Here is a 20,293-nt window from a genome sequence, read left to right on the forward strand (position 1 = left end):
TCAGCATTTTTTTGCAAAAGCTCAAATATCAGACTTGATTTTTTGGAGATTTACTTAATCCTTAATTTTAGACTTGGGATGTTGCTGTGTGGGACTCCACATTTGAAATGCAAACCAGATCTCTGCCAATCATTGCATTCACCACCTTGGTAATAACAAATCAAATGTAGCTTTTAGTGGTTGGATTGACCATCTCAATTTCCAAATCTTTTCCTTTTGTTTCACGACATAGAAGCTCATTTCATTGAAAGGGAATATTCTCTACCTTGCAAATTTCAATCCATCACATTCGTTCAAGCTAGTGGATTGAAAATGTGAAAGTATAGCAGTGACATCCTATATAATAAAAGCCTAATATGCAAAGTGTCCGACGGTTCGTTTGACCATTCAACCAGTCGCTATGATGTGCATTGACCCACCAGGGGGCAGACACTCCAACCGACAGGGATCAGCCAATCGGGACTCACTGTAAAAATAGTAAGGACAGTTGTGCAAGATGGGCCGGACAAGCCCTAGAACCTTCTGATGGTTCCTCCCTGGCCCCAATCATGCACCAGTGGGGTCCCTTGGCCTGGCCTGCACCCTCTCGCAATCCGGGACCCCTCAGGGATGTCGGAGAGCCTGTTTTGGCCCTATCCCCACAAGCCAGGCCAAGGGACCCTACCAGTGCATAGGCCTCTAGTTTAGTATAATGTCTTCTTGTGCTTTGGGCTTTGTCTATGGTGGTAGAGGATTATAGAAGTTAGTGACTATTCATCTATTTTATCGATGGCTAAATCATTGTGGAAACCAGTAAGCCTGAAAAAACTTCATGCTTTTCTCCCCCAAACTTTTTTCTCAATTTCATTAATTTTTTTGTCAGAAATATTCTATTACATCCCTGGCCAGTATGGTTCAGTTAAGAGAGCATCAACCCATGCACTGAGAGGTCACCAGTTCAATTCCCACTCAAGGCTCATGCCTGGGTTGTGATTTGATACCCAGTAGGGGGCATGCAGGAGGCAGTTGATCAATGTTTTCCACATCAATGTTTCTCTCTCTCCCTCTCCCTTCCTCTTTTTCTCTCAAAAAAAAAAAATTATTCTAGTATCAACTCTTTTTCTCCTTAAATATACACTTTAAAATGTAAGAATCCTGTCCCCAAAACACAAAACTTAAAGGCGCAGTCTTAGAGTTTAAAAGAAACTTGTCTATTTAATCAAACCCTCTTTTTTTAATTTATAGTTTAATTTTTTGTTAAATCTTTATTGCTGAAAGTATTACACATGTCCTCCTTTTTCCCTCATTGAAACCTTCTAGCTCACCTCTGCCCTACCCCCCACTCCAGGCCTTCACCACCCTGTTGTCTGTGTCCATGGGTTATACTAGTACATAGATGCATACAATTCTTTGGTTACTCTTTTCCCATCCACCCTCCCACCTCCGCCTTCCCTCTGAAATTCCACAGTCTGTTTTTCCATGCTTGTATGTCTCTGCATCTATTTTATTTATCAGTTTATTTTGTTCATTAGATTCCACATATGAGTGACATCATGTGATATTTGTCTTTCCCTCACTGGCTAAATAAGTCAAACCACTTTGAAAGACAGGAAAACAGAGGGAGGGAAGGCACACACATCCAGCTGGTAGTGAAGCTAGGTGGAGACCTGAGGTATCCCTGGTCTCCTGCCTCAAAACAGGACTCACATCAGTTATTCTTCATACAAATGGTGCTTCTAAGTTATATGTCCAATTTAGGTAAAATAGATGTTTCCTAAACACAAAATTAACAAAAAAGCAACCTAAATAGAACCAGTCTTCAAGAAAAAAATAAGTAACATTTACATAAAATATATAAAATATTCATTTTACATACCAAATTATCATATCTATTTCAAAAAATAAGTTTGAAAAATTTAAATCTTTATCAATATTTTAATTTTCAATATTTGTTACAAATCTACAAAATATGCAAGTGAGCAGTTAATTTAAATATGTAATACATTGTGATTAGCAATGATGTTCAGCAGTCACTGCCAAGTGGCCATAAAGCAAAATAAATTACTTTTTATAACACAAAATTGTCACCTGAATGTTGTTAATGCTTCATAAACACTGAGAGTGTAAAATATAGCCCACCAAATTATTGAATTTGCTTTGGACTAAACGGTGAATAATTCATTAGTTGTTATGGTTATGCCTTCAGGGTATGAATGAACTATCTCATCAACTGAACCTTTTGTTATCACTTCAGTAATATTTTAAGCTCCCTGTAATGACTCATGTAATCTCTCTCTTTTTATATTATTTGGTTAACTTTCAGTAGTATTTGCATTATGAACTTAAACATTCTCCACCACCTCCATAAAATGAAGGTATAATATACCAATATACTACCAGGACCCAAAGATGCATGGGAAAATTGAAAAATAATTGCCTGAAGACATTACTATATGGGAATCAGCATAAAAATGTAATTAAGTGGCAGGGGGAGAAATCTGAATTGGATGTTTAAACGTGAGCGTATCAACCAAGCATATTTTCCACATTAAGTTTTACCTTACCCAGGGAAATGGAAATGTGTGATTAAAACTTTATCTGGCAATAAAATCAACCTTGATATTTATGCAAAATTATGAAAATAATGTTAATTTTTTAGAGTAGGATAAAGAGAAAATAATTAAATACTGGAAGAAAATATTATTGCTGTTATGTTTGGGATATCTGCCCAGATCTTTTCCCAACTGTCAGACAATAAAAATTCTTATTAGAATAAAATAAATTAGGAAGACTACAGTTTAATATGTTAACATTAGACATATTTAGTGTGTATAGTTTAATCAGATATGACATATGTAAACACCCATAAAATCACCACTACAATTAAGATAGCTTCACATATTTACCGCTGTCTATGTTTCTTAGTGCCTGCCCATTAATAAGTTCCTTCTACTCCTTCCACCCTCCCACCTGTCCCCCAGTTCAGAGTACCACTGGGAAGAACCCAGATGCCCATCAACAGGGAAGTGCATAAAAAATTATGAAATAACCATGCAATAGAACACCACACAACAATAAAAATGAATAAATGATATCCAAGGTGGATTAAACCCAAAATAATTATGCTGAGTGAGAAGAAGAAGGTTTAAGAAGAGGATAAAAAGCAGACACAAAGCACGGTATGTAAAAGTTTTAGTCATACCGCCAGCTTTCCATTTGTTAATGAGTTTTTGTGTGTGTGTGCAAATTTGTTTTCTACCAAAGGATATATCTGCATAATAGCTCTTCCATTTATTTTCCCTTTTTCCTTCCCTTGGCTACCTGATTACAATCATATTTTGCATATGAATGTTCTCATGTTATCTCCTTTGTGTAACTTATGCATTAAGATAAAAGGGGAGCCCTAGTTGGTTTGGCTCAGTGGATAGAGCATCTGCCTGCAGACTAAAGGGTCCCAGTTTGATTCTGGTCAAGGACAGTACCTAAGTTGCAGGCTTCTTCCTGGCCAGGGCCCTGGTTGGGGCACATGCAGAAGGCAACCAATCAATGTGCTTCTCTCACATCGACATTTCTCTCTGTCTTTCCCTCTCTCTTCCACTCTAAAAATCAATAGAAAAATATCCTCAGATCAAGATAAAAAAAAAGATAAAAAAGAAATAAATGTTTTTGAAATTTTACTTATGAGCAAATAGGAATGTTAGGTCTTAATATACTTGTTACTTATTTACTCATTAAAATTCATATTTAGCTCTTAAGGACACACATGGGTTCTTGATTTTTTCCCCTTCTTATTATAATAGACAATTTATGCATAGGTTGGTGAAGCTAAATTTAATTTAGTTAAATGGAGATATAAGAAAGTGGAAATTTTCCTACATCTTAATTTTGAATATTGAAGAAACATGACTTCATTTCTGTCTGAATAAATTGTTCTTCAATTGATTAGCAAATTGAATTCTTAGATGTATCTAAATCTTTTTTAAGATAATGACATCTTATTGGTGTGTTTTCACATACACATCTGGTCGTTAACAACTGATGAGTAGAACACTAACCTTAGACCATCCACGCTTTCATGAAAATAGTAACTAAAAGGACAACGGAAGAATTGAGAAACATCAATAGACAATGAAACCTTTACAAATTCAAGTTTAATTATAATACCAGCTTGATCAACTAATGAGTTGATTTAAGGAACACAGGTTAAAGGGGAATATTTTATGAGAATGCTAGCACACATACACTTATACATACATAGTCATTTTAAAACTTTTACTTGCTAAATAGGCAAAATAATTAGTGTGGGTCTGGATAGCCTTTTAAGTTAGAGCCCATAAGAATTGTTCTTGCCATTTCGTTATTACTAATAATATGCATAATGTGCAAAGTAATTTCGAACCACCTTCCAGGTTTGTAGTCACCCTGAGTCATTGCTTATAATATTAATAGCATTTGTAAGAATACATTTTTCTTCTTTTAATGAGGACATTATAGAATCAAGTCATAAAGCAGTTGGTGAAGAAATATTGCAAATTAGCACATGTTTTATGCTACATGAGAAATAAAGTGACCTTGAGATTATTTGTCATGACACCTAAGGAATATTTTCACAGAAATGTAATAAAAGTTAATACATGCCATCGCAGAACGAGTAAACATTATTTGTTATTAACCTCTGAAGTAGATTCCTGTATGTTATAAATGGGTAAACTTTCAAATCACAATTTTTATAGAGAAGTATAAAAAAAGCTTTTGTTCAATAGCAAAAAAACAGAAAAAAAAAGTACTTTAAAAAATTAGAAGAAAGGCAGAAATCCAAAAGGCACAGAGGCAAAATGCCGGGTCAAAAAGCCAGCTCAGCTCACCATCTGTAAGGGAAAGTGGAGCCTGTTTACAGAAAGGAAATGTATGTTTAATGCAAAGAACATTATTTCCAACAAGTAACTTATGTGGAATATGGTGCCACGGGGAGTTTGGAAATAAAGAGTCAGCAATAAAGGCCACTAGTGCCCTCACAGGGGCATGATGAAGTGTCTGGCTGAGGCTTCTGCTTGTTTCTGCATTGAATTTTCCCCCTTTAGTTTGCAACACAAAGACAGGTCCCAAAGGAAGAAAAATTTGTCATCTGCATTGTACATCACTCAGGCTGGTACAGCTAACTACATCTCTTCCCTGTAGGAAGAAATCCTTTTTATTGGACTTTGCGGGCCCATTCTTCATTTACTTACAGTGTTTGGGTGTCAGCTGTGGGAGGCTTGGCTCCCCCTTCCCTACTGGAACCAGCGTTTCTCAGCACAGTCCTCAACGACTCTCCCTCAAGTCCATTCCCAGCACAGACACTTCTCCTCTAAGCAGCCCAATGTCTGTCTTTAACTGTCACAGTATTTTACACTCAAATCTAATGCATGTTTTGTGTTTGCTATTAAACTCTGTACAAACAGAATGAATCCAAGCAAAACCAAGAAAATATAAACAAAGTGACAAAATAAATAACAATATTAGTCTGGTACTATGCCAAGTACTTCATTTGATTTGTTTCCATAAACAGTACAATGGCCCTATGAGTTACTTTTATCACACGCTCCTCTTATGCAGAGGAGGACACAGACACGGATGGATTTGCTGACTGTCCCACACACATGAGGAATAGAGGTTTGATTTAAACTCAGGCTGTCTTGTCTGATCCAGAGCTATTATATATATAATAATATATATATATATATGCAAACTTTGAATAATTATAAAGGCAGTGCTTTTAAAATCCATTTCATTTTCAAAATTGAGCTATCAGCTGTTAAAGTGTGTATACATTTTTTGGATATATAACTGCTTTGTGTTGCCTGAAACAATTGTGTTAGGTCCGTGGTCGGCAAACTGTGGCTCGCGAGCCACATGTGGCTCTTTGGCCCCTTGAGTGTGCCCTTGAGTGTGGCTCTTCCACAAAATACCACGGCCAGGGTGAGTCTATTTTGAAGAAGTGGCATTATAAGAAGTTTAAGTTTAAAAAATTTGGCTCTCAAAAGAAATTTCAATCGTACTGTTGATATTTGGCTCTGTTGACTAATGAGTTTGCCGACCACTGTTTAGGTGATTTTTATGTTTGAGCTTATTGAATCACTAGAGGCCCGATGCATGATATTTGTGCAAGGAGCTTGGCCCTTGCAGCCCCTGGCAGCCCTGGCTTTGTCTGGAAGGTCATCCGGACGTTCGTTCCGCTGTTCGGTCTAATTAGCATATTATCTCTTTATTATATAGGATTATAATCATCCTGCAAGAGTGACATGATCATTCTTTTACATAAATTAAGAGATGTACTGAAGGCTGTGTAGTTTGCAAGTGGTTGAGCTGGGATTCAGACTCTGATCTCCATCTCTGTGTCTTCTTAATGCTCTTACTCTTTATTACATGTAAAGTACTTCTATGTTTCCTCATATTCTATCCCCATTAGCTAACTACACATTCTTTTTATACAGGGACAGTACCTTCTGCATCTTATACAACTCCAATAGCACCTAACACAGCAATAGCAACACAGTAATAATATAAATATTTATTTCCAATCTTTGAAATCCTGCTCTAGTCTTCAAAATCTCTAGCTGGGATATTAAATTTTCTACAAAACATGAGGACTCCTGAAAAACATCCCAGTTTCCCATTGAGGAACACTGATCTGATTTTGGTCAGTCCCAGAGGATGTCAATTTTTAAAATTATTCAATTGTGCTTTGATAATTTAAGGAGAACTCAGACTTTGAATAAAGACACTGACACAAGAGGCAGAAACCCAAGAGAGATATCCTGGGAATAAATCATACAGAATATACTGAGGAACAACATAGTCAGAATCATAATTCCAACCTTTGCTACTGGTCAGAAATAATACCTTCTGTAATGGCTGCACCAGTATGCATTTCCACCAGCACCAATCAGAAAGAATGTATGCACCTCTATGTTCATAGCAGCACAATTTACAATAGCTAAGATCTGCAAACAGCCCATCAGTAGATAGGTGGAAAAAAAGAAAAGCTGTGGTACATTTACACCAGAGAATACTATGCAGCAGTAAAAAAGAAGGATATCTCACCCTCTCAGACAGCATGGTGGGACCTGGGAAATATGCTAAGAAAAATAAGCCATTCAGAGAAAAACAAATATCACATGATATCACTCATATTTGGAATCTAATGAACAAAATAAACTAATGAACAAAATAGATCCAGAGACATGGAACAGACAGTCGAATCTCAGAGGGAAGGTGGAGGTGGGTGGGTGGGTGGGAATAGATCAGCCAAAGAACTTGTATACATATATACATAACTCATGGACATAGACAATAGTGTGGTGAAGGTCTGGGGTAGGGGGTGGGGACGGGCTAAAAGGGGTCAATGGGGGAGGGGGGAGGGGGACATATGTAAAATGCTTTCAACAATAAAAATTTTTTTAAATACCTTCTGTAATAGAAGAGAAAAGGGGACTAGGAATCATGTCCTCTCTAAAATTTGTATGGCTTTTTGTATTTAGAATATAATCTGTACTATTCTCATCACTAAATGTAGGTTCATTCATTCTCAGCAGTACTTTATGTCTTAAACTCAATAATTAAATAGCCCTTCAAGTTTCATTCATTTTATATGTACAAGTCAAATCTAAAACTACTAATTTAGACTATATAACTCTATTTTAATAGATATATTCTGCTTAGGTGTTCTGCTTAGGCATTTTACAGAGCAGCATGGCCATTTCCCTTCTCTAAATACACACAGCACTTTAAATCCCTACCATATGGTCAGATATTCCTTTCTCTTGTCACTTTCAATTTGTGAATTAATTTGATCCCTGTAGGAAGTCTGAGAGTCTCTTGGGAACAGGAATTGTGTGTTATAGTATCTTGCACAGTATAGTAACACAGCGAATAGTCCCACCATTCATAACACAGCTAAATCCCTGGCCTATACCAAATGCCTTCAAGGGAAGCATAAGAAAATTGTTTGTAAATGAAATACTTTAAGTATGGATTCTTTCATCTTTTTTCTTTTTCCCCTTTTCATCTCAGATATCCCTCCAATGTCATAAAAAAAGGCAGCTTGCTCCTTTCTAAAGCTAGTCTGCAGTACTGGCTAAATTCAGTGCTTAATCCACTATAAGTACCTATAACTAATAGTCTATGGACTCATAAAGCTCTAAATGCTTTTTTTAAGCTTAAGGGAATAAGAGGAAGAGGGAATCCTCTATGAAGTGTGATTCTGTCTCCTTGTATAAGAGATGGTTTGAAACAGAAACTTTTCTATTTCTGGCATTCTAAGAGTATGAACATACTTTGCAATTATGTTGTTAAAGAGATGTTGATTATATGGGTTAAGAAAGAATATCTATATAGCTATATCAGCTTAAAGTCTCTGAATATTCATTTATACATCTTGAGTTTCAGACACACAAAATTCTAGACCCTTAGATCACACTCCTTTCCCAAATGAGGAAATAGAATGAATTGTTCTGCCATTGGTCTCAAAGGTCAGAGTCAATAACTTGAGTTCTCATCCCAGATTTGCTACCTATCCTACATCAACCTTGGGAAACCAAAGAACTGTATTTTTTATTTTAATTTGGCAAAGAATTTCTGGGGTCCCTTCTAATGACATGCTTGTATCATGATTCTAACTTTCTATTCCACTTCTTTTACAATGAACGCACAACTTCTGTTTGTAGCTGACTCTCTTTTCAGACTAGTTACACACACACACACACACATGCACACACACAATTAGAGCGCAGCTATATAGCTTGAGTTGGTACTAGTGTTAATAATATATAGGGATTTTTTTTAACTGCGATTATGAAACATTTATTTTGGCCCCAGTTTCCAGCTAATCAGGCTTTCTAGCTTCAACTGACAGGTATTTTGTTTTGTTTTGTTTTGTTTTGTGATGACATGCTTATTTTAGATTTGAGAGGGGGGGAGAGAGAGAGAGAAATAGAGAGAGAGAGAGAGAGAGAGAGAGAGAGAGAGAGAGAGAGAGAGAGAGAAACATTGATGTGAGAGGGAAATATCTATCTGTTGCCTCCTGCATGTGACCTGACCAGGGATGGAACCCACAAGGTAGGCGTGTGCACTGATTGGGAAACAAACCTGCAGCCTTTCCATGTTTGGGATGACACTCTAACCAATTGAGTCACAGTGGCCAGGGTGACTGACAAGTATTTTTAATTTGTTTTCAAAAATCAAGTGTGTATCCATAAAACTGATACACAGACTTTCATTTTTATGCTTTCTGAAGTTACAGAAGTTTTGCAAAGTTGTGAGAGAATAACAATAGGCAAAATATAAGTGGCAAATGATTCTTGAACATTATATGACAATGGTGCTAAGCCTTCTTTACATCATTTCATGATTGTGAAATGAACATACTCGAACTTACAGCATTTGTGAATCCCTTTCTCTCAAAGTAAACTACCATTTTCATAGACTTGCCTTACTTTGACACATTTCCCAGCTGGAAGTTAATATCTCAAAACGTGAGACACAGTGTTTCTGTATAGCATATTTTTTTTTTACAATTGCTGGTTTTCTTTAAATTTGAAAGTAAATTACCTGTTAGAATTTCTACAGATAGAAGCCTGGAGCAGCAGCCAGTTTGAAATAAAGAAGTACCTGTGTGAGCACACTCACTTTTTAAACATCTCTGGTTATAGAACAAGTAAACCAAATGTAGCTTACTTTTCATCAGACACAATACAGACATTCAGGAGAACAGAGTAAATTCCCTTAGAATTCTGGCATTTGTCTGCTTTGCTTCTCCTGCTTTAATAGCAATGCCATTGGATTTATGCTATTTTAATACATCACATCAGGAATCTCCAGACCTGTTTTAGCACATATAGAATGTAAACACAGTTCTTGAACTGTACAGATTAATACCAGGACAATCTGAGAAGGATTAAGAATGAGAATTGACCTGACAATCACTTGAATCTATGAAGGTAAATTAATTGCAGTCAATTACCAAGCAAAGGTGAACAATGTTTAGGCCAGCATCTCTTCCTGTCCATTTCTCCCCTATATAGCTGTTACAAATGCTGAATTTAAAAAAAAATGATTTCTAATTGAGCAGATATCAATAACAACTTTCTAGAAAACCTAGTTACCTGACATTTTTCATTGATTTCTCTTACATTAGAAAATGAAATGTCAGATATTATTAATTGCATTTTTACACTAAATAGTTACAGCAAGAATAATGGCTAAATGAAAGTACTTCTTGTCTAATGCACAATAGAGGTATTCATTTAAATGTATTCAATTTAGATGAATGCAACACATCTATATTCATTACAGCTATACATATCTGTGAGATGAATTGATGGGCTGGTAATTACTTCCTTTATAAATGAGACAGAATTATCAGTCAGGAGAAAGAACCCCCTTTTAATCATATTTTACGTCCCACACAAGAGACACATGTCAAAATCTTTCTTTCAAATATAGAGATTTCACCCTTCAATTTTCAGTGGATCTAGTGATTGCAAATATGTGTGCATTACATCACATGGGTAAGATTAATCTCATACCATACATTGTTTTTCTTTGAGTTCAACAAAGGTAGGACTATTAAAATGTGATATAGTTGACACTTTTACTTTCTAAATAATAGACATTTTTAAGAGCATTTTTAGGTTTATAGAAAAATTAGACAGGAAATACAGAATTCCTATGTATTCTTCCAAATTCTTGTACATAGCTTTCCTTATTATTAACATTTTGATACATTATTATTAGCTAAAGTCTGTAGTTTACTTAAAGGTTCATGCCTTGAGTTGTACAGTTATGTGTATGTATAATTGTACATACAGATTTGAGACTATCCAATTGTCTCCCCTTCAATGGAATAAATAACCAAGCAAAAAGTTAGATTTCAAATGTATTCATTCCTTCAATCATTGCATTTATTGATTCCTGCTTTCATTAATGGGTATATGCTGGGCATGAACTCTAGGCCAAGGACTACAATTTAATGGATTTAACTATTTCCCTGACCCTGGGAAAATTTACATAGATTTTTAAGCCTTACTCAAGGATATTGTCTTGTTTTACTGGCGAGGGCTGGGATGTTCTCTATGAGAGATAGCAGTCCTTGCATCTTGATGGGCTAATACTAAATTGTGTCCAGCAAAGTTAATCTGTTTATGTATATTTTTTACTGTTTCATTGTTTGTTAAAGAAGAACTCTGAAAACCAATCCATGACCTTTATAAACTTGTGCAATGCAGCATGTATATTTAATCAATAAGCAATATGGAAATTATAACTTCCCCTATTTCCTTCCATGGCAGACAGGCATAATTAAGCAATATTATGATAGCTATTACTGTGATTATCTTAGCATGTACCAGGGACTGCCTTATATACTTTCAAAAGTGCTTTTATGGTAGAAGAGCTATACATTAATTTATGCTGAGGAAGATTTGGTGGCATAGAATGATGATGAAAGTGGTTCTAATGGAAATGCATGTGTTTTCAGAAATAGTCTCTGTTCCAATGAAGCCAAATAGGAAACTTCCCCAAAATAAGCAGATATACAAGCAAACTTTAAATATTTAATTGTTGCTTCATGAACAGAAATGCAATCGCCATTTTGGCATCTTGCCATTCATTTGTTATTCTTTTCAAATTAGAAATGATGCTGAGCTGTCCCCAAAGAATTCCACCCAGAGACAAGTTCACATATTGAATGTGGTTGTATTTATCTTCTAATCTGGACAACTTGAGCGGATCATTAAAAACAGGGGGAAAGCTCCCTTTCAACTCCAGGAAGTGCTGACATCACACTTACCTGGCCATTGTTGCCAAGGTCTAACTTGGGTCATGTCTTATTCCAAGTCTAGGAAACCAAACTTGATTGTCAATGAATTGTAAGGAAGATGATAGATTGTGTTAAAATGGTAAAACAAGAAACTGTATTCTGATTGTAAATCTGTGTGCAGTTGCCACCCTCTATTATTTTAAGATTTTTCAAGAAACTTCCTAGACTTCAGAAGATACATTTTTGTTTTTGTTTTTGTTTTTAAAAAGATTGTTCTAAAAATCTAACAGCTCCATGATATGTCTTAACACTGCCAGGATAGGCCAAGCTATCTTTTATGTGGTGGGAAAGGCATTCTCTGCTTTTTTATTCATTGATGTTATTTATACAACAAATATCTATTAAGTTTCTCCCAAATAACAAGTATCCTGCTAGATGCTATAGAATGCAAAAATTCTTCATTCAATAAAAGAAGCCAGTCAAATTTTTAGGGAAATCAATATTAGTAATATTAACATTAATTACATACCTAAGATACCTAGCATTCCTAAATAGTCTAAAAGTTAAAAAAAATGATTGTGACAAAAACATCTGAAAATCCTAATGATGTAAACAAAATTCAAAGTTTACTAGCAGGGACTTTGCTTTTATATGAGATGGTGGCCAGAGATGATAAGGGCCCCTCTCACGTGCTCAAATTTTCATTGGTAGATGACAGTTGCATTGTAGACTCATGGGAGAATGGCATTAGTTTAAATAATTTTCTAGTATCACACACACATACATATGCTGCTTTTTACTATGATCTTATTTTATACTCACAGCAAGCCTGCAAGCTACTCATTATTTCCCATAATTCATACTCAAGGTAACTGAAACCTTGAGAGTTTAAAACTTCTATAAGATAAAGGCTGTTATTTGGGCTACTTAGTCTTCAAAGACTAATTTTTTTTCTATCACAAAAATAAAATGAATAAATGCACAAAACCTTCTAAAAAGAGTTTTTTTCTTTCCTAATCTCTTATAGAGACAACAGGAAAACAATGGAGACCAAAAGAGTTCTCTGATTCAGCCACAGCCACTTGATCGCCGGAGATGAGGGAAAATGCTCTCTCTTCAGCAGGGTTTTATTTGGGGCCAATATAATAGAACAGGCTAGAGAACATTAGAATTCTTAAAGCAATCTTTTACACATAACAGTGAAAGGTCAAATGTGCGTTTTCAGGCAAAGAATATGAATTCAATCCTCAAAGCTCCGAGCTGGTATTACCATCAAGGAGATATGAAGAACAGCAATTGATTTTTTTCTCTTCCTTTTTAAGAATCAGGGCACATATTCACAACCAGTAGAAACAAGACTACCACCTTGTATTTTCCTAGTGCACATCTCTCAGCTCCAAGAGCTTTGTAGATTTTTAAAATTATAATTATTCCTCTACCATTCTCTGGGAGTTTGGGTTCTGTATCATCCTAAATCTACATAAAAGTTAGCAGAGGCAGCTCAGAATTATGTGGTGTCTGGGTAAAGCCTAAGTAATTGGGGCAGCTGTTAGCATGGTGATTAATACCTCTGAAGTCAGGCAGATCTGAGTCTCAGTCCAGTCTCTGCTCTTCAACATCAATCGTGTTTCCAAATCTGTTGGTACCTTGTCTTCTATATCTTTATATGGGATAATAATAAATAATACAGCATAAGGTTAGTGAGAGGATTAAGGGAGTTAAGATGTATGAAATGCTTGGCTGATTTCTGGATTATAATGAGAGCTCAGTAAATATAAGTGTGTAAGTATCATTACAACAATAAAAATAATTTGATAGTAAACATCTATTTCTAAATAAACATGTTAATCTAGTCAGAATACTTGACACTTTACAGATGCACCTATTGTGTGCATGAATGTAAAATTCTTAGTGTGAAAAAATACATTTTTCTCTCCTTGCACTCAAAATATTAATTATGAAAAGTAATTAACGACTACAGAATTCTTACTGAAGTGCAACATAAAAGGCCCACTGGCAATACCTAATGTTTTTAAATGACTCTTATTAAAATAACAGTCATGTTCAATTTATAATTCATTTTCAACCTTTTAATGAATCATTGAGGATGGTTAATAAGAAGTTTTATATTATAAATGCTATTTTTTCTGTTAAGTAAGATTCCTCCTCTTCATAGGCAAAATATGAGAAGAAAAATTTGAATAACCAGCAAATCAATGATGATAATATTTTGTATGTCTGCTGTATTGTTATGAATCATTGATTTTTTTCTTATTTTTAAATTTACTGATATTGAGAATAGGTGGATATTTTTACTCCTTTTATATTTACTCCATATCTCCAAATATATTTAAAGATTATGTAATTACTTAAGAAAGCAAATTTCACATTCATTTGCCTTCAATTTTATTTGACCAGTAAAAGTATCCTGTTATTTAACAAAAAGGCAAGAAATTCTCAGTGCTTAACTGTATCTGATGCTATGAATAAAAGAAACAGAGAGGGGAAAAAACATTAATTTTTATTCCAATAATTTTAAATTTATTTTATCTTGTTTTATTTTTGTTGTGGTAACACTGGCTTGTAACATTAAATAAGTTTCAGGTGTGAAACATTATAATTTGACATATGTGTATATTACATCAAGCTCACCACCTAGAATCTAGTTTCTATCTATCACCACACAATTGACCCCCTTTAGTCATTTTGTCCCCCATCAACTCCACTTCCCTTATCATAACCAATGATCTGTTGTTTGCCTCTATGAGTTTTTTGTTCGTTTGTTTGTTTGTTTAGCTGTGGGTGTTTTGTTTTTTGTTTTTTTGTGGGATATAAAGAAAAGTATTCTTGACTAGTATGAACTAGGTAAAATCTACAGTAACATAGTTATCACTCTATCACAATTTACAGTGTTTACCTCTTTACATGTAATTATCCAATGCTAGACTTTAAATTCTGAGGTCAAGACCCAGAAAGAAATTGACATCCAGAAATTGCTCAACAAGAGATTCTTGAATGTGTGACTGCTTACTGGTTAGTTGGATGAATGTATGATTAGATGGATGGATGAATGGTTGGGAGGATGAGGCAGCATAATACAATGGAAAGGGTGCCCTGCTTTACCATTGACCTGATTTTATATGTCATGTTATTACTAAGATCATTTTCCCTTTTTGCTAAATGATAGCTTTAGACAATATGACACCTCTTCTACTAGTCTGAGACCTTACCCTCCAGCCTTCTGTTACACAGAGCGGATTCAATTTAGCTCCATCTCCATAGACAGTCCGATTTCATGCCTACCTCATATTGAGTAGTATAATGGGCCTTTTGGGTTATTCTTCTCTTATTCAGCTCTAGCTCTCATTTCAGTTTTCAGGTTTTGCCAAAGATTTTTAAGGAATCACTTATTTATTTTCCAATTTGATTCCTCTGACCCTACCCAACTCTTGACCTGTATTCTCCTCTGTCTGATATTTCTACCCACAGGTCTCAGCTTCCCCATTTCTTACCCCCAGCGCTGTTGGGTTTATGCTCTTCTGGTTTAGATGGATACACTGTTAACTATATGTTTTGCTAGTGGCATTTGTACCCCACCTGTGCACTCTTGCTCTCTTAATAAGGGAAATGGGATATGCCCTGGGAATGTTCTTATTCCTACCAAGAAAAATTAAGCAAGAAGTGAGGGATGTAATTTAGTCTGATGACTTTGCAAAATGTGAACATTCAGATGAGATGGTATATGACTAAAATATTGGTATAATTATCTTATAATTATAACATTTTTTATTGAAAGGCATGTAATGTCATAATTAAAGTTTGTTTTAGAGATAAAAGATGTTTAGATGAAGATACCAAAAGTAACTGAAGAAGCTTCACTCCTGGCCATTGAGCTATTATCATAAAATCCTCTACATAATCTGGAATAATAGGAAAATCCATTTTAATCACAGATTAAATTCTCAGTTATGATTCCTGCCCCACACCCTGTTAATAAAGCTGAGGCATGTTTAAGCACTGAGGTAGAGTTGCTCAATATCTAAGGCACACTGGCAGTTTTCCAAGGCTGTTGTTCCAAGGTCATAATACAGTAAGAACTATGCGTAAACCAAAGTAATTCCTCATTCCAATCCAGTCCTTGAAATTATACTAAGAAAGGGCATTTAAAAAATCCTAGTGAGAAATAACGGTTTCCCTTGGTTCTAAGCCTACAACATCAAGATATTTAGCTCTACTTCAATGCTATAATCCTGCCTCAATTCTCAACAGTGACTACACTAGCAGGCTATTATCCAAGTTCTTTGAGTAACTGGGTTTTAATCCTGAAATTAGAGTCAATGTTAGCAGTGGATACATCCTGTCCAATAGCTTTTATTCCCCCACAACATTAGCTAAAATTTAACCAAATTCGTACTTCAACTGTTTTACATAGGCAATCCAAGTATTTGCTTTAGCTTTGTTGTTTCTTAATGGTATATATGTCCTTCCTGCTCTTTACTATATGTGTTAGCCTCTTATATTTGGACTTGAATTATTATTTTCCCATGTCACAATTAATTAATTTCCCCATTGCTTCACCCAACCTATGAGAAATTATCTAAATTTTTGTGCTTACTTTCTTGTCTGGCCAGTGATGCTCCTATGATTTAGGTTTATGGCCTGATTTCTTTTTATAGAGGGTTAGTCATTTTGGAGAAACAAAGCCAAAAACCCATCCTTTATTTTGTTATACATTTTTATACATTTTTTTTGTTTCTCTATGGGTCAATCATTCCTTTATGGCATGGGATAATAGAGAAGAACTTGCAGAAAGATATGAGACCTAAATATGTAAGCCACCACAATCTATTGATTTACATAATGCATATTAAATAAACATCTATTCTGGGCTAGACAATATGTTCACATTGTGGACACAATAATGAATAAAACAGTTCCTGCCACCAAAGGATTTATGGGAGCAACAGACATGAAAAAAGATCATTTACTATTATATGGTATGTCTAGTCATTGAATTAAAAAGGGTCATATGGGAGCATGAATTGATACAAGTAGAACACAAATGATACAGGAAGGAGCTTGTGTGGTATAATAAGGGGATTGGCCTTAAAGGGAGATGGTAAAGCTCAGCTGTTTATACCCTGGAAAATAGGGATAGATTATTTTAATTCAAATTCTCCTCTCCACTTACTCAGTGATCATCAATGTGTAATCTCTGTAAGTGTTGGTTGATGCATCTGTAAAGTGTATATTTAAATAAAACTTATTTTATAGGGTTTTTGTGAGGAATAAATGTGATAATTCACATACTTAGCCTAATATCTGGTGCATAGTTTATGCTCAATAAATATCCATCACTATTATTTTATAGGCAATGAGAAATTCAAAAGGATTTTAAGCAGGGGAATGATGTGGTCAAAGCTCTGTTTGCAACAAAGCAAAATTGTATGGGTAAGAGTCTTACAAATGTGACAAACCCATTAGTGATGTCTGTCAGGAACTAAGGCTTGTGGAAGAAGCTTAGGCTGGAGTTAGAGATTATGGACAAATAAGGCTGTAGCCATAGTGTGAATGGAGGTCACCAAGGGCTAAAGATGAAATGGTGTGCCACACAAAAATGTAAGGGGTAATATGTAGAAAAGAAATGTCTGTGAAGGAGATGAGTGGGAATGATCAGAGATGTGTTTGGTAATAAGCACCATAATGGAGACTTTCTCCTGGAAAAGTCATGGAGAGGCTCCCGGGGGGCAAAGGGCTGGGTATTGGGAAAGGAGGAGTACACGCTCATTACTTTAACAAGGTAGGAAAAGCAGTATGTACAGTGAGAACAGCAAGTCCCAACAGTGAGGCTAAAATACATGACACATAAGGGAATGCTATAACACAATGTAATATCCCAATAAAATATTGTAGCAGAGAGGCCTTGTAGTGTTTGAGAGGGGTCATTGAGCAGGTGGAAGAAACAGTGCTGATTATTCCAGGTAGGTGAGTCAGCAGAAGCATGAGTTGGACACAGGTGGCAAGAAGGGGATGAGTAATGACCAGGATTCAGCTGAGGGCTCCTTTGGGATAGTTCATTATATGTTTATTGATAACTTAGGGATAAGGCTGAACTGAAAGTTATTTCACCATTGCCATGAGTTTCCAAAAGACAATGAGCCTAACTGTAGTATGTCAGTCACAGTAAAACAAAATACCAACTTGAATAATATGATATCTGGTTATGTTATTAGAGAGAAATATAACCATCACTTTCGCTTTTTTTTAGGATTTTCCAGAAAAGGAGAAGTCCACAGCAAAGGCCCTGGAGGATGTAAAGGCAAACTTTTACTGTGAATTATGTGACAAGCAGTATCACAAACACCAGGAATTTGATAATCATATTAATTCTTATGATCACGCTCATAAGCAGGTAAGCGAGAGTGAGAAAAAATCCTTCATATTCCTGGATTTGTTCCTTCAGAACAGAATGTACCCATTTGACCTTATTTATTATTGTTTAAGAAGCTGAGGTGAAACCATTTTATATCTTCCTTTTCTCTTAACGGTATTGTTTTCTGTTTAAATATTAGTGAAACACGTTTTCCTAGAAGTAGCATAAAACCATAGGTGAACTTAGAGATGATCTAAAGTAGGCTGACATTTATTTTATAATTCTTTATAGGAGGAAACCAGAACCCAATGTGATAGAACTACAACACTAGGCAGAATAGGACAGAATCTGTTATACTCTTTCAGGAGTTCCAAGGCGTAGGTATATGGAATAGTAGGTCTTTGGCCGGGTTGGGGGAGGAACATGACAAAAAGGTTACATTTTCCCAAGAATACTGTATTAGGAGAGTCACAAAGGTTTTTTTATAAATGAACCATTGCAAAGAAACAAAAACTCAGGCAAAGCTGAGTGGCAATGGCAGATGGAAACATTCTCATTTTCATAGTCTGTGTGTATGTGTGTGTGCACGCTTTGTGTGTGTGCAATAGTGTAGATCCTATGCATGGCTGCTAATATTCTCTATTTTAATCTGTCTGTGAAAGAGGAAGCTAATGTCTCCATCCTGTTAGATTTTATCTTTGCTGCATGAGGTATGGGAATATTGGCATTTAGGAATTAGCAGTGTTAGGACCATTAAGAAAGAAATTCCACATGGCCAAAGGATTATTGCTAACAGCTGTGAGAAGGTGCACACTCCTGATATCAAATGGACCAGATATTGGAATATGTGAGTAAGTTTTGTATAATCTAGACCTAAAATATTTATTCACAGTGAACAACAATAAATGACAAAGATCACTAATACTTACTGAGTGCATATCAAATGTCTGGCCTTGGGAGATGGAAGATAGCTTCTGTCTTTAAAGATATGGCATGTGTATGCAATTGACTGACTTTCAGGGAAAAGAGCAAGAACAATGATATAAATTATTTTAGAATTGTGATTTCCAAATCTTAGTGTGCATAACAATCACTTTGGAACTGTTAATAATCCAGATTCCTAGATTCTCAGATACTCTAATTCAATAGCTCTGAGATAGGACCCCGGAACAAGCATTTTAAAATAATATAAAATGGAAATTTTCAAACATAGGAACAAAAAGTACCATCCAACTCAAATAATAATAAATTTTCTTTCATTTTCCACCACCATTCATCCTCCCTCCCCTCCAACCACCAGGCACTATTTTGAAGAAAATTCTAGGCATCATATCTTTTCATCTAAAAGTATTTCAAGATATATAATGATACTTAAACAACATAGTCATTATCATATATAAAAATTAACAGTAATCTTTTTATATCAGTTAGGGTCTTGTTTTCTTGGTTGTCTCATAAATGACATATGAATTTGGGTCAGTTGAAATCAGGATCCAAAAATATCTACACTTTAGATTGACATGTCTTTAAGTTTCTTTTAATAAACAGTTGACCCTTGAACAACATTGGTTTGAACTGAGCAGTTCCAATTATATGCAGGCTTAAAAAAATAAATACACTAGAGAATTTTTTGGAGATTTGCAACAATTTGAAAAAATACTTACAAATGACCCATGTAGCCTAGAAATATCAGAAAATTTAAGAGTAATATATGTCATGAATCTATAAAATATATGTAGATACCTGTCTATTTTATCATTGCTATAATAAAATAGGTATAAATCTATTATAAAAAGTTAAAAGTAAAATTGAAAAAAAAAGTTAAAAGTTATCACAACGTATGTACAAAATAGACCATACATGGAGTCATTCAGTTAAGAGAATGTAAACAAATGAAAAGATGCAGTATTAAATCATAACTGCAAAAATATAACTATAATACATATGGTGCACTGATATAATAATTTTGTAGCCTCCTCCTGATGCTATTGTGGTAGACACATGTGTCTCCAGTATGTGCTTAAATCGCCTTATGACGTTAGTCATCTCTGCGTGAGTAGTTCTCCCCGGTAAATGGTGTACATAGTAAAAAGGTACTGCTTGCGGTTCTCCCGTATTTTTCATCATGTTTAGTGCAATGCCAT

The 20,293-nt window shown here is 35.2% G+C and overlaps 1 protein-coding gene across 1 annotated transcript in view; it reads left to right on the top strand.

The window, feature by feature from the left end:
• ZNF804B (zinc finger protein 804B) overlaps nt 1-20,293 on the top strand; it is a gene marked incomplete at its 3' end in the record, with an annotated part of 411,612 nt that overhangs the window by 311,380 nt on the left and 79,939 nt on the right. The window contains exon 2 of the mRNA XM_080663892.1: nt 18,045-18,188. Coding sequence (XP_080520018.1) covers nt 18,045-18,188 — 144 coding nt within the window. The remainder of the gene's footprint in view (nt 1-18,044; nt 18,189-20,293) is intronic.

Source organism: Plecotus auritus (assembly GCF_963455305.1).
Source record: "Plecotus auritus genome assembly, chromosome: 4".
NCBI classification, from domain to species: domain Eukaryota; kingdom Metazoa; phylum Chordata; class Mammalia; order Chiroptera; family Vespertilionidae; genus Plecotus; species Plecotus auritus.